General features: G+C 40.6%; 1 protein-coding gene across 3 annotated transcripts in view; it reads left to right on the top strand.

Moving 5' to 3' along the window:
• CDH5 (cadherin 5) overlaps window positions 1–12,831 on the top strand; it is a 47,620-nt gene that overhangs the window by 10,751 nt on the left and 24,038 nt on the right. For 2 of the 3 annotated variants that reach the window (XM_070760376.1, XM_070760378.1), the window contains exons 2-3: window positions 6,295–6,514; window positions 9,443–9,731. In XM_070760376.1, coding sequence (XP_070616477.1) covers window positions 6,323–6,514; window positions 9,443–9,731 — 481 coding nt within the window. In that variant the 5' untranslated portion in view covers window positions 6,295–6,322. Of the gene's footprint in view, window positions 1–5,940; window positions 5,988–6,294; window positions 6,515–9,442; window positions 9,732–12,831 lie in introns of those variants that run through there. The other variant, XM_070760377.1, reaches the window with a different exon arrangement.

Genomic DNA, 12,831 nt, shown 5'->3' with positions numbered 1-12,831 from the left:
ACCCACCTTTGTCGTCAGGCATGGGGGAATTGAGACATCTCCCCTGGGCATATATAATTTATGCATGGTATGTTTGTATGTATGTTTGCTTAGTAAATGGGTTTTTTAAAATATTTTAAACTATAATTTAGATTTGTCATGAATTGTTTTATTCTGTTGTGAGCCGCCCCGAGTCTACGGAGAGGGGCGGCATACAAATCTAAATAATAAATAAATAAAACTAAGCATATTTTTGGAATCAGCACATCAAACTTCACAAAACAGACATATTACTTTTGCTGATTATTTTGTGTGTGTGTGTGTTGACCAGTGTTATTATTTAGCAATCAACTTTTCCAAAATATCATTCCAAAAGACTCCCCTTTGTGTTTCTAAATGTACTTGGGGTGGGGACTTTCTGGAAAGTATTACTCTCTCTGCCCAGTTCAGTTTCTTGGAATTGTAGGAAACCTGGTGCAAATGCAGGTCCCATGACCTGCATCATTTCTATCCTGCGGTAGGAAGGAGGGGGTGGGTAAAGAGCTCCCTTGATATCCTTAGGAGTCACTTGCTCTAGTCAAGCTTTTGCCATCTGGAGGAAGCCAGCCATGTCATCGGCTTCTCCTTCCTTTAATCTCTAAGCAACACATGCTAAGGAAATCTTGAATACTACCCAGCTTTCTTTAAACTGCAACTCACATCAGCAGGCTTGGAATTCAGAATCCAGGTCACACCCCATTTCCTCTGAAGGAACCTTGGCACGTCTGCAAAGCAGTTGGAGCAAAAATGCATGACTGGTTCTTTTGTTTCCTTTCTTTCTTTCTTTCTTTCTTTCTTTCTTTCTTTCTTTCCTTCCTTCCTTCCTTTCCTTTCTTTCTTCTTTCTTTCTTTCTTTCTTCTTTCTTTTCTTTCTTTCTTTCTTTCCTTTCTTTCTTTCTTTCTGTTCTTTCTTTCTTCTTTCTTTCTTCTTTCTTTCTTTCCTTCCTTCCATTCTTTCTTTTTTCTTTCTTTCTTTCTTTCTTTCTTCTTTCTTTCTTCTTTCTTTCTTTTCTTTCTCTCTTTCTTTCTTTCTTTCTTTCTTCCTTCTTTCTTTCTTCCTTTCTTTCTCTCTATCCCCCCTCTCTCTCTATCTCTTTTTCTTTCTTTGTTTATTTGTTTATTTAGTCAAGTAAATATTGGTAGTATACAAAGATATAACAATGTTTATATACATGATACTAGTAAAAAAGAAACATTAGGACAGGGGACTGATGGCATGGTGCACTTATGCACGCCGCTTACTGACGTCTTAGGAATGGAAAGAGGTCAACAGTGGAAGGTTTGGGGGGTTAGGTGATGATACTACAGAGTCAGGTAGTGAGTTCCATGCATCAACTACTTGCTTACTAAAGTGGTATTTCCTGCAGTTGAGTTTGGAGTGGTTTACTTTACGTTTGTATCTGCTGTAAGCTTATGTGTTGTTGTGGTTGAAGCTGAAGTAGTCATTGACAGGAAGGACATTGTAGCAGATGATTTTATGGGCTATGCTCAGGTCATGCTTAAGGCGACGTAGTTCTAAGCTTTCTAAACCTAGGATTGTAAGTTTAGTTGCAGAGGGTATTCCGTTGCAAGGGGAGGAGTGGAGGACTCTTCTAGTAAAGTATCTCTGGTCATTTTCTATAGTATGTCCGAAATGCGGTGTGGTTGCAGACAGATAAACTGCATTCAACAATTGGTCCATCAAAATTTTGTATGCTCTGGTTAGTAGTGTGAGATGACCGGAGCAGAAGCTATGAAGGATTAGGTTAACAACTCTTGAAGCCTTTTTGGCAATGTTGATATTGAATGTTGACCACATTCAACAAATATCTAAAGCCATGTTGGCATCTTAAACAAGGACACCACTGAAAGGGTGACAACACCAGAGACTCTTCATTGAAGTCCAGACTTACCCATATTTTTCGGAGTATATAGTAAATCTGATCTTTGCAACATTAGAACAGTCTTTCCCGAGATGATGTTCTCCAGATATGTTGGACTTCAAGGACAAGAATTCCCAATCTCCACAGCCAGCCATATTAGCTGGAAAGCATAAAATTTGAAGTCCAATGTTATTTGGAAGACAGTAGTATCAGCAGTGTCAGTCATTGGTTTTGAAATTTTGGATGTGACATCCAATGTGACATCAAATAGAGCTCTGCCTCTTTTATTTATGTGCAACTAATGCAACATATGTTAAAAATAGGCAGGACTTTGATCACCTGGCGGTGCCCATCAAAGATAATAATAATAATAATTTATTAGAGTTGTATGCCACCCCAAGTCTTCGGAGAGGGGGGCGGCATACAAATCTAATAAATTATTATTATTATTATTATTATTATTATTATTATTATTATTATTATTATTATTGTGATGTAGCGGCGAATTATGTTTGCCGATCCCAGTAAAGTGGCCTTTTGCAATTGACAGATGGAGATTTTGTCAATTCCGATGGTTTTCAAATGTCCGCTGAGATCCTTTGGCACTGCGCCCAGCGTGCCAAGTACCACTGGGACCACTTTCATGGGCTTATGCCAGAATCGTTGCAGCTCGATTTTTAGATCTTCGTATTTCACTAATTTTTCTAGCTGCTTCTCCTCAATTCTGCTGTCTCCTGGGATTATTATTATTATTATTATTCTTATTATTATCATCATCATCATCATCATCATCATCTTTTGGACACAATGAAAGTCATTGAAGGCATCAAGCTGGGGGAAAGCTGTGTTAAGAAGATATTTATTCACATTTATTTCCCAGCAACTTTTACCCACCATTCCTAGTGCTTCTTTTTTGTTTTAATTATTTTTCTATAACAATTGCAAACTTTGTTTTCTAGCTGAAATGTAATCTGTGCTCATTTGGTCAAAGTACACTCAAAGTCAGTCAAGATGCAAAGTCATTTGTTCTCAGGAGCAAGCTTAGCACCAGAGGTTGGCTCCTATTGGTTCAGACTGGGTCTATAGAACAGTTAATAACTTGGCAGCCTGGGTCGCAGGACCCAGGCCTGCCATGCCCCCGAGCTGGTTCTCTCAGCAGCACCGTAGGCGATGCCATCTTGTTTTTTGCTTATGCACATACGCATAAGCTTTTCTTAGTACTGTGCATGCACCACAAAAGTGCATGTGTGGCACACAACACCGCCCGCCCGCATATCACATCCCTGAGTGAACCAGCAGCAGCAGAATCCGGAACCCACCCCCGCTTAGCACATTGCTCACAATTATTATAAACTATGAAAAATGCATATTTTTTGCATTCACTCCTCTGGAGCAATTATCTAGGCTAAGAGCTGAGATTCAGAAAGCTAAATGTATTATTTAGCTAAATGTTTTCTTTTAAATACTTAAAATTATTGGCCACTATGTATGATTTGGCAAAATTTACTAAGATAATTCCCCTGAGAGAGAATAGTAATCGAGAGATTTTAAGTGTCTTTTCAAAATTTATTAACTTTTCCTTCAGAGTTGTGAGTCTGCAAATTATCAGAAATCTTGAGTAGAATTGCTGTCCAAGTATACTGCTCAAAAAAATAAAGGGAACACTCAAATAATACATGCTAGATCTGAATGAATGAAGTATTCTCATTGAATACTTTATTCTGTACAAATTTGAATGTGCTGACAATGAAACAAAATTTATTGTCAGTCAGTGTTGCTTCCCAAGTGGACAGTTTGATTTCACAGAAGTTTGATTTACTTGGAGTTATATTCTGTTGTTTAAGTGTTCCCTTTGTTTGTTTTTTGAGCAGTATATAATTCCCAAGGTTTTTTGCAGACAGGGCCATGAAGCAAAATCCTACATCTTTGAGAATGCACCTATGAACACTTTTTTTAAAAAAAGGACTGTATTGGAAAATTAATTCAAACAGAAATACAGTAGTAATGTAGATCCAGTTGGGTATAAACGTTTCCTATCCCGTGGTTTGGGTGGGCACAATTCCATTGTTACTGTTGCTGTTTATATCATTTGTCTACTTTCCCAGAGGATTGAGGTAACCCATGTCCTAAATGTCATGTTAGCTTGCAGGAAAAATAATGCAAGCAAATTAATTTTCCACCTGCTAGGATCCTTGATTTGCAACTCAGAAAATGCCAGGGATGAAATCCTTCCAATTCTTCACATTGAGCAGAGGAACATTAATAGCCTTCTGTGTGGAATTGTATGTGCAGTTCCTTTACTCCAAAAGAGAGGTGCAAAACTTGTTGTCAGCAAGCCAAATGCATAATGCACTGGCCATGCCTACCCCTGGTTTAGTGAAGGGAGGAAGTTAATAATAATAATAATAATTTATTAGATTTGTATGCTGCCCCTCTCCGAAGACTCGGGGCGGCTCACAACAACGATAAAAACAATATTATACTGGCACAAATCTAATATTAAAAAAAAACTAAAAACCCTATCATAATTAAAAACCAAACAGCACATACATACCAAACATAAATTATAATAAGCCTGGGGGAAAGGTGTCTCAAATCCCCCATGCCTGGCGGTATAGGTGGGTCTTAAGTAGTTTACGGAAGACAAGGAGGGTGGGAGCAGTTCTAATCTCCGGGGGGAGTTGATTCCAGAGGGTTGGGGCCGCCACAGAGAAGGCTCTTCCCCTGGGGCCTGCCAGACGACATTGTTTAGTCAACGGGACCCGGAGAAGGCCAACTCTGTGGGACCTTATCGGCCGCTGGGATTCGTGCAGTAGCAGGCGGTTCCGGAGGTATTGGAGTTGCAATATGTTATGTGATGACATGTCATTATGAGTTTCATACCCCTGCTTTAAAAGTACCCCTGCTTCCTCATTATAAACACTCTAGAAAATGTCCAGAGATACTTTACTAGAAGAGCCCTGCACTCCTCCATCCCCAACAGCATACCCTATGCAACTGGACTTGGTTTAGAAAGCTTAGAACTACGTCGCCTTAAACACGACCTAAGCATAATCCATAAAATCATCTGCTACAGCGTGCTTCCTGTCAATGACTACTTCAGCTTCAACCACAACAACACACCAGCACACAACAGATACAAATTTAAAGTAAACCGCTCTAAACTCGACTGCAGGAAATACGACTTTAGTGACTGAGTAGTTGATGCATGGAACTCACTTCCAGACTCTGTAGTATCATCACCTAACCCCCAAAACTTTAGCCTTAGACTATCCACTGTTGATCTCTCCCGATTCCTAAGAGGTCAGTAAGAGCGTGCATAAGTGCACCGGAGTGCCTTCCGTCCCCTGTCCTAATGTTTCTCTTTTACTAGTATCCTGTATATAAATATTGTTATATCTTTGTATGCCACCAATACATACTTGACAAAACAAACAAATATTTTTTTAAAAAATCACATACCACTTCTAAGTGAAACTGATACCTCATTGTTTCTAAACCTGCTTCTTTTCTAGCAGTATCTGGTTTATTTTTATTTTTTTAAAAAAGCATAGCTCCTGAAATCTGAACGAACATATGGAAACCTCAAAAATATGAATTATTATGCAAGCATTACAATTGGGAGAATCTGAAAAGGAGATACATTATTTAGAAAAATGACTGATCCTTCAATTTTGAAGTGAGGCAATCAAGAGACAGCTTTATTTTAACTGGTGACACAAAGTCTACTCAAAAGTTCACCAGAGGAAGTGAAAATTCAGTGTTGGGGAACATAAAAATAGAGAGAAAGATCATGTCATTTGAAACATGCTAAGAAAACGGAAGCACTCTTTGATCGGGATTACGTTATGCCATATATATATTTATTCACTTTTAAAACACTATTAAAAACACTTCCCTCCTGAACCTTATTTAACCCTTTAACATATTTAAATGTTTCGAATATGTCCCCCCTTTCCCTTCTGTCCTCCAGACTATACAGATTGAGTTCATGAAGTCTTTCCTGATCTGCATGTCAAAAACAGCAGCAAAAGTTATCTATTAACACTGAATTCACTAATTAAATCTTGAATGTAATTTTTTTAACCTGCTAATAGAAAACAGCTGGTGAGTAACAGCCCTAAATGCCTGAAAACATTCCTATTGCAGAACACCATATAAATGTCTAGTGAGTCGTTTGCCTTATATTATAGGGTTTATTTTTCAGCAGGTAGAGTAACTGTCTAACCTTCTCTGCTAAGTAGGATTGGACCTGGTTAGCACTGGGATGGCAGACCATCCAAGAATCCCAAGACTAGAAGCTACACTGGGAAGTTCAAAAAGAACAGCCTGTAATAAATATGTTGTGTGCTGTTAACAAGAAAATGTGGTGCCCCTATGGTCACCAGATGCTTTTTGACTTCTTCAAACACAGGAGTTTCCGAGATCGTTGAACTACAAAGATGGCAAGCTGCTCTTACTTCCTCCTCCTCCTCATTTTCTTGATCCCGACGTCTTCTGGTGTGCATGGAGACCATCTCTCGAACTCAAACACAAACGACAGTTTGCATAAGCGAATGAAAAGAGAATGGATCTGGAATCAAATGCATATTCCTGAAGAACAGAATGTATCTTTTCCTCATCATGTTGGAAAGGTATGCAGTAACAGTCAATTAATAGTCACTCACCCAAGAGGTACCATAAGCAAAATCACTTGCTGAACAAAGCCGATTAGGCAGAGATGCAATAATACCCATCATAGATGGGTTCTTCACGGTTTGGACCGGTTTGCCCAAACTGGTAGCAAACCACTGGTGATGTCATGATGATGTCAGGGAACCGGTTTGGTCAGTGCTGATCTGTGGGTGCTGCCATCTTTTTTAAAATTTTATTTTATTTTTTGATACATATTTTTTAACATTGGATTTTTCATCCTCGTCCATGCACACATACACAAAGCATGCAAGTGGCCACGTAGAATGGCCACAAGGTGCAGCCACAAGGCTTGGGAGGAAGCAAACTGGCAGTGAGGTAAGTTAAACCCCATCTATCTTTTGCACAATTGGACGCTGGCTTCCAAAAAGCAGCCACGCTCATTCCTGATGTTCTGAGATGCAGGAAGCAAATCTTTGGGAGCCTGGTTATTGTAAAATCTGGTGCCCTTTGGCTAGCTAGAATGGTTTTTGCAGGACACTGAGTAAGTCCCAAAAGTGTGTCATGTCTTCTGTACTTAGTAATGTAGAGAACACAACTGTGACCTTGAGTAAGAGCATTTTTCCTCTGTAAAATGCTTAGACATGAAACAACGTGGAAGGTAAGAGTAGCAACATAGTCCATTTGAACGTTGGTCACATACGATTTGATTTGTTGAGTGTTGGGATAGATTTTTTAAAAATTTATTTATTTATTTATTTATTTATTTATTTATTTATTCAATTTTTATGCCGCCTTTCTCCTTAGACTCAGGGCAGCTTACAACATGTTAGCAACAGCACTTTTTTAACAGAGCCAGGCTATTGCCCCCACAATCTGGGTCCTCATTTTATCCACCTCGGAAGGATGGAAGGATGAGTCAACCTTGAGCCGGTGATGAGATCTGAACTGCCAACCTTCAGATCTACAGTCAGCTTCAGTGGGCTGCAGTAGAGCACGCTACCTGCTGCACCACCCCGGCTCCAAATGTACTGGGGTTTTATAACAATTAATTTTTAAATGTAATTGGATTTCATAAGTGTTTTATTGGGGTTTTTTGTGTTGTAAGCCGCCCCGAGTCATCGGAGAGGGACAACATATAAATCCAATAAATAAATAAATAAATAATGGGTGGAAACTAATCAAGGAGAGAAGCAACTTAGAACTAAGGAGAAATTTCCTGACAGAACAATTGATCCATGGAACAGCTTGCCTCCAGAAGTTGTGAATGCTCCAACACTGGAAGTTTTTAAGCAGATGTTGGATAACCATTTGTCTGAAGTGGTGTAGGGTTTCCTGCCTAAGAAGGGGTTGGACTAGAAGACCTCCAAGGTCCCTTCCAACTCTGTTGTTGTTGTTCCTTTCTAATGTAAATATTTCTGCATGATTCAACTCTCATAGGGATTCTGATAAATCTAATAAGATAATGTTATTAATTTTGGACCAAGAATTGAATATACTATTTGTATTCAACCAATTATGTATTAAACCATTTGTACAAAATTTTATAAGCTTTATACAACTATATGGGAATAGTTATAGTAATGATATATATTACTCACTGATTATATAACTGTAACTAAGGACAGTACAGATGTAGAAGGAATTAGTAGTTGAAACAATATTATATTTCTGTTCATCATACCTTTAAACTAAAAGATCCATAACTTATAACAATAATCTCCAAACACTTAAATGGATTTATTTTTTGTATGAAAAAGAACCATTTTGGTGCTTTTTAAAAGCTGTTTAAAATTTTCTTTTTGAACTCAAGCTGTGGTTTCAAAGTTTATGAGCCTTTTTGAATCACCAATATTTCTACCTAAATAAGACCTAAAATACGATGCGCTCTTCACACAAGTCTTAAAGCTAGATAAAGGGAATCCAATGAAACCAATGACTCCAAAACATCAAATTTGTTCATTGAAAATTATCCGCATTTGGATAAGCTAAGGATTTTCTGGAAAATGGAGAAAGGTTAGGTAGAACATAAATGTCAGAAATGGCCAAGGACTATCTCTAGAAACTGTTCTGCCTGACTGGCTCAGGCAATGCGTAATAGTCCAAGGAAAAGAAATCAAACACACATGTGCTCTGCTAATCAGCAAACTTGTATTAAATAAACAAAAAAGGGTTACTCAAAACAGTTCTTAGTGTCCAAAAACAATGATAGGGCAAGGCTTACTTCAGCCGCATACAAAAACACAGGAAAAAACAAACAAAGACAACCTGGAATGAGCAAAGACGTTTCAGGAATTTATTTATTTATTCATTCATTTATTCATTCATTCATTCATTCATTTATTTATTGGATTTGTATGCCGCCCCTCTCTGTAGACTCGGAGTCCTTTTCAATCTTTGAAGCAAACAGCAAGTCCCAGAGTTTTCACCTCCCACTTGTCTGAAAAAGCTGGGTTGAAAACTCCAACGGCACGGAACAGAAACTTCAGAGCAGGAACCACAAAATAACACAAATAAACAGCTACAGTTTGCCTTGGGCTGTTGTTCCCTTTTATACCTTTAGCCCTCATTAAGGAAACCACACCCAGCCCTCAGTATAAGAACCACACCCAGCCCAGGTGCTCCTATAATGACTTGTAATACTCCTTAAAGCGATCCCTTCTTTGCATAGCTCTTCGGCTATGCAGATCAATATATTGATCTGCAGAAGAATCCATTCAGTGTGTGCCGCGTCTCTCCCATCTGTGGGAGCAACGGCTGGCCCAGGCCCAAACACAACAGAAACTAAAAATCAGAAAAAGTATAAAGAAAACTGAGCAGCTATTCTCAGACTGTGAATTGTGTGTCAAATAAATGTAATAAAATTAAGGAAATGTTAAAGAATATCATATCTTTTAGAAATGATTTTCTCCCATGCTTATGCATTCTAGATCACTTCAACTGTCAAGAATACCAATGCCAAATATATCCTTAAAGGCGAAGGTGCTGGGACTTTGTTCAGAGTTAACGAATTTACCGGAGATGTCACGGTGACTGAAAAGGTGGATCGAGAGAAGAAAGCCGAATACGAACTCACAGCTCTGATTTACAACCGCCTTACCAATCAGCAATTGGAAGAGCCGTCCAAATTCCGCATCATCATTTACGACATTAATGACAATGCCCCAGTATTTGTTCAAAAGGGGTTTAATGGTTCAGTGGTAGAAATGTCACCACTAGGTAAGCTATTTACTCTTCATTTTGCATCAAGGTTGTCTAAAATCTCATATCATGTCACTGAATTGGTGGGGGGGAAAGCCTGAAACCCTTGCTTTGCCTCTTAATGGTAATGAATGTTTTTTAATTATATTAGAACTTTTAGGTTTTTAAATTACATTAATTCGATCCAGATGTATTGTTATATTTTCTTTGATATGTTGTGAGCCGCCCTGAGTCCTCAGAGAGGGGCGGCATACAAATTCAATAAAAAAATAAATAATAAATAATGCTCTATACCAGAGGTCCCCAACCGCCGGTCCGCGGACCGGGACCGGGCCGTTGGGGCTTTTCAGCCGGTCCGCGGCGCCAGGGCCCCCTCGGCCTTTCCGCACCACCAGCGGCGCTCCCCCCGCCAGCCAGCCAAGCCCCGCGCCCGCCGGAACCGGCTCCTCGCTCTCCCCCCGCCGCCCGCCGCGTTTGCAGGAGGTGGGGAGGGTTGGGCGGCCCGCCAAGGCCAGGAGGGATGCCGCTGCCCCCCCTTCCCTCTCTCCGCCCGCCGCTGCGCCTCCTTGACGCCGAGAGGAAATGCCGGCAAAGGCTTTCCTCAGCGGAGGCCGGCGAAGGTGATATTGAATGTCGGGGGAGAACGGGCGGTTGCACGCGCTCCCTATCTCCCTGCTAGCCCACTCGGAATATTCAAAATAAGAAAAACCTTTGCCGGCGAAGGCTTTTCTTATTTTGAATATTCCGAGTGGGCTAGCAGGGGGATAGGGAACGCGCGCAACTGCCCGTTCTCCCCCGACATTCAATATCACCTTCGCCGGCCCCGCCTCTCCTGCAAACCCCCTTGCTGAGAGCCCGGGGCGAAAGTGCTCTCGCAAAGGTGAGGCGGGCAGGGCGTGCGCGCGTCATCGCTGAGAAGAACGGAGAGAGAACGAGAGTGAGTGAGAGCAACAGACAGCAAGATAGAGAGAAAGTGAGAAAGAGAGAGTGAGAAAGGGGGGGAGAGAAAGAGATAGCAAGAGAGAGAACAAGAGAGAGAAAGAGCGTGAGAAAGAAAACAAGAAAGAGTGAGAGAGAGAGAAAGCAAAAGAGACAGAAAGAAAACAAGAGAGAGAAAGTGAGAAGAAGAGAGAGAAAGAGGGGGAGAGAGAGAGAAAGAGAGAGGGGGGAGAGAGAGAAAGAGAGGGAGAGGGAGAAAGAGAGAGGGAGAGGGGGGAGAGATAGCAAGAGAGGGAGAGAGGGAAAGGGGGAGAGAGGGGGGAGAGAAAGAGAGAGGGAGAGAGAGAGGAGATAAAGGAAGAGGAGAGAGAGAAAGGAAGAGAAAGAAAGAAAGAGGGATAGAAAGAGAGAGAGAGTGAGAGATGCTCAGTGAGCCTTTCTTTGAAGTTGCCTTTCTTTCTTTCTCTTTCTTTCTTTCTTTCTTGCTCTTTTTCTTTCTCTCTTTTACCTTCCCTTCCTCTATTTCTTCTTTTCTTTCTCCTTCCTACCTTCTTCCCTTACTCTCCCCTTTCATAAGTTTCCTTGCTTCCTTCCTCTGTTCCTGTCCCTTCCCCCTTTCTTTCTTTCTTTCTTTCTTTCCTTCCTTTCCTCCCTCCATTTCTTGCTTTCCTTTTCCTTCCTCCCTTCTTTCCTCCCTCATTCCCTTCTTTCACTCCTTCCTCTCTTACTCTCCCCTTTCACACCTTTCCTTGCTTCCTTTGCACCCTTCTTTTGTTCCTGTCCCTTCCCTCTTTCCTTCCTTCCTTCCCACCCTCCGTCCATTCATTCACCCATTCCTCTCTTGATCGCCCCTTTTACGGCGGCGCTGACAGCTAGCTCCCCCCCCCCACCGGGCCATGGAAAACTGGTCTAGCTTAAAGCCGGTCCCTGGTGCAAAAAAGGTTGGGGACCTCTGCTCTATACCAGTGGTTTACAACCTGGCGATCAGGACCCCTTTGGGGGTCGAATGACCATTTCACAGGGGTCACCTAAGACTATGGGAAAAGACAAATTCCCCATGGTGTTAGGAAATAAAGCTTCTATTCTGGTGCCTTGGAACATATTTTTACAATCCAACCAATCAGGCGTTTACAGTGGGCGTGTCCCTCTGACCTTCCAGCCAATCTGCTTAAAGCTCTGTTGGGAGAGTTGGTGCTAGACTTATGGTTGGGCCTCACCACAACATGAGGAACTGTGTTGTTGTTGTTGTTGTTGTTGTTGTTGTTGTTGTTGTTATTGTTAGGATTTATATGCTGCCCGTCTCTGATACAAAATCTGAAATCCAATATTAAGCTAAAAATAACAATCTAAAAACCCAATTTAATTTAAAAAACAGTCATTTTTAATCCACCAAGCATACATTCCATTTCACATACATTCATTCATAGGCAGGGGCTGAGGACTAGTGTCCCCAGGCCTGTCAGCACAAGTGTGTCTTCAGACTCTTGCGGAAGGCAAGGAGGGTGGGGGGAGTACGAATCTCTGGGGGGAGCTGATTCCAGAGACCCGGAGCCCCCACAGAGAAGGCTCTTCCCCTAGGCCCCGCCAAGCCACATTGTCTAGTTGATGGGACCTGGAGAAGGCCGACTCTGTGGGACCAAACTGTCGTTGGGGCTCATGCGACAGAAGACAGTCCAGTAAGTAATCTGGCCTGATGCTATGTAAGGCTTTATAGGTCATTACCAACACTTTGAATATTAAGGGGCCGTGACATTAGAAAGGTTTAGAACCTTTGCAGATACAAGTGAAAGCTTTTTGTTTGGATGGATGGATGGATGGATGGATGGATGGATGGATGGATGGATGGATGGATGGATGGATGGATGGATGGATTTATTTTTTATTTTATTTTATTTTATTTTATTTTATTTTATTTTATTTTATTTTTTTTATTTTTTTTTATTTTATTTTATTATTTTATTTTATTTTATTTTATTTATTTGACTTCTATGCCACCCAATCCTGAAGGACTCATTTATTAATTTGCTTGTTTGTTTGTTTGTTTGTTTGTTTGTTTTTATTTTGTCCAATACACAATAATACGCAATGAAGGTTATAGAGGATATACTTGAGTAAAGGGTATTAAAGAAAGAAGAGAAGAAAAAATATAGGAATAAAATATATCTATGAGAGAATAGCA

Source organism: Erythrolamprus reginae, chromosome 9 (genome assembly GCF_031021105.1).
Source record: "Erythrolamprus reginae isolate rEryReg1 chromosome 9, rEryReg1.hap1, whole genome shotgun sequence".
NCBI lineage: Eukaryota > Metazoa > Chordata > Lepidosauria > Squamata > Dipsadidae > Erythrolamprus > Erythrolamprus reginae.
The sequence above is the reverse complement of the archived record's forward strand: the minus strand, read 5'-3'. Positions and strand labels throughout refer to the sequence as shown.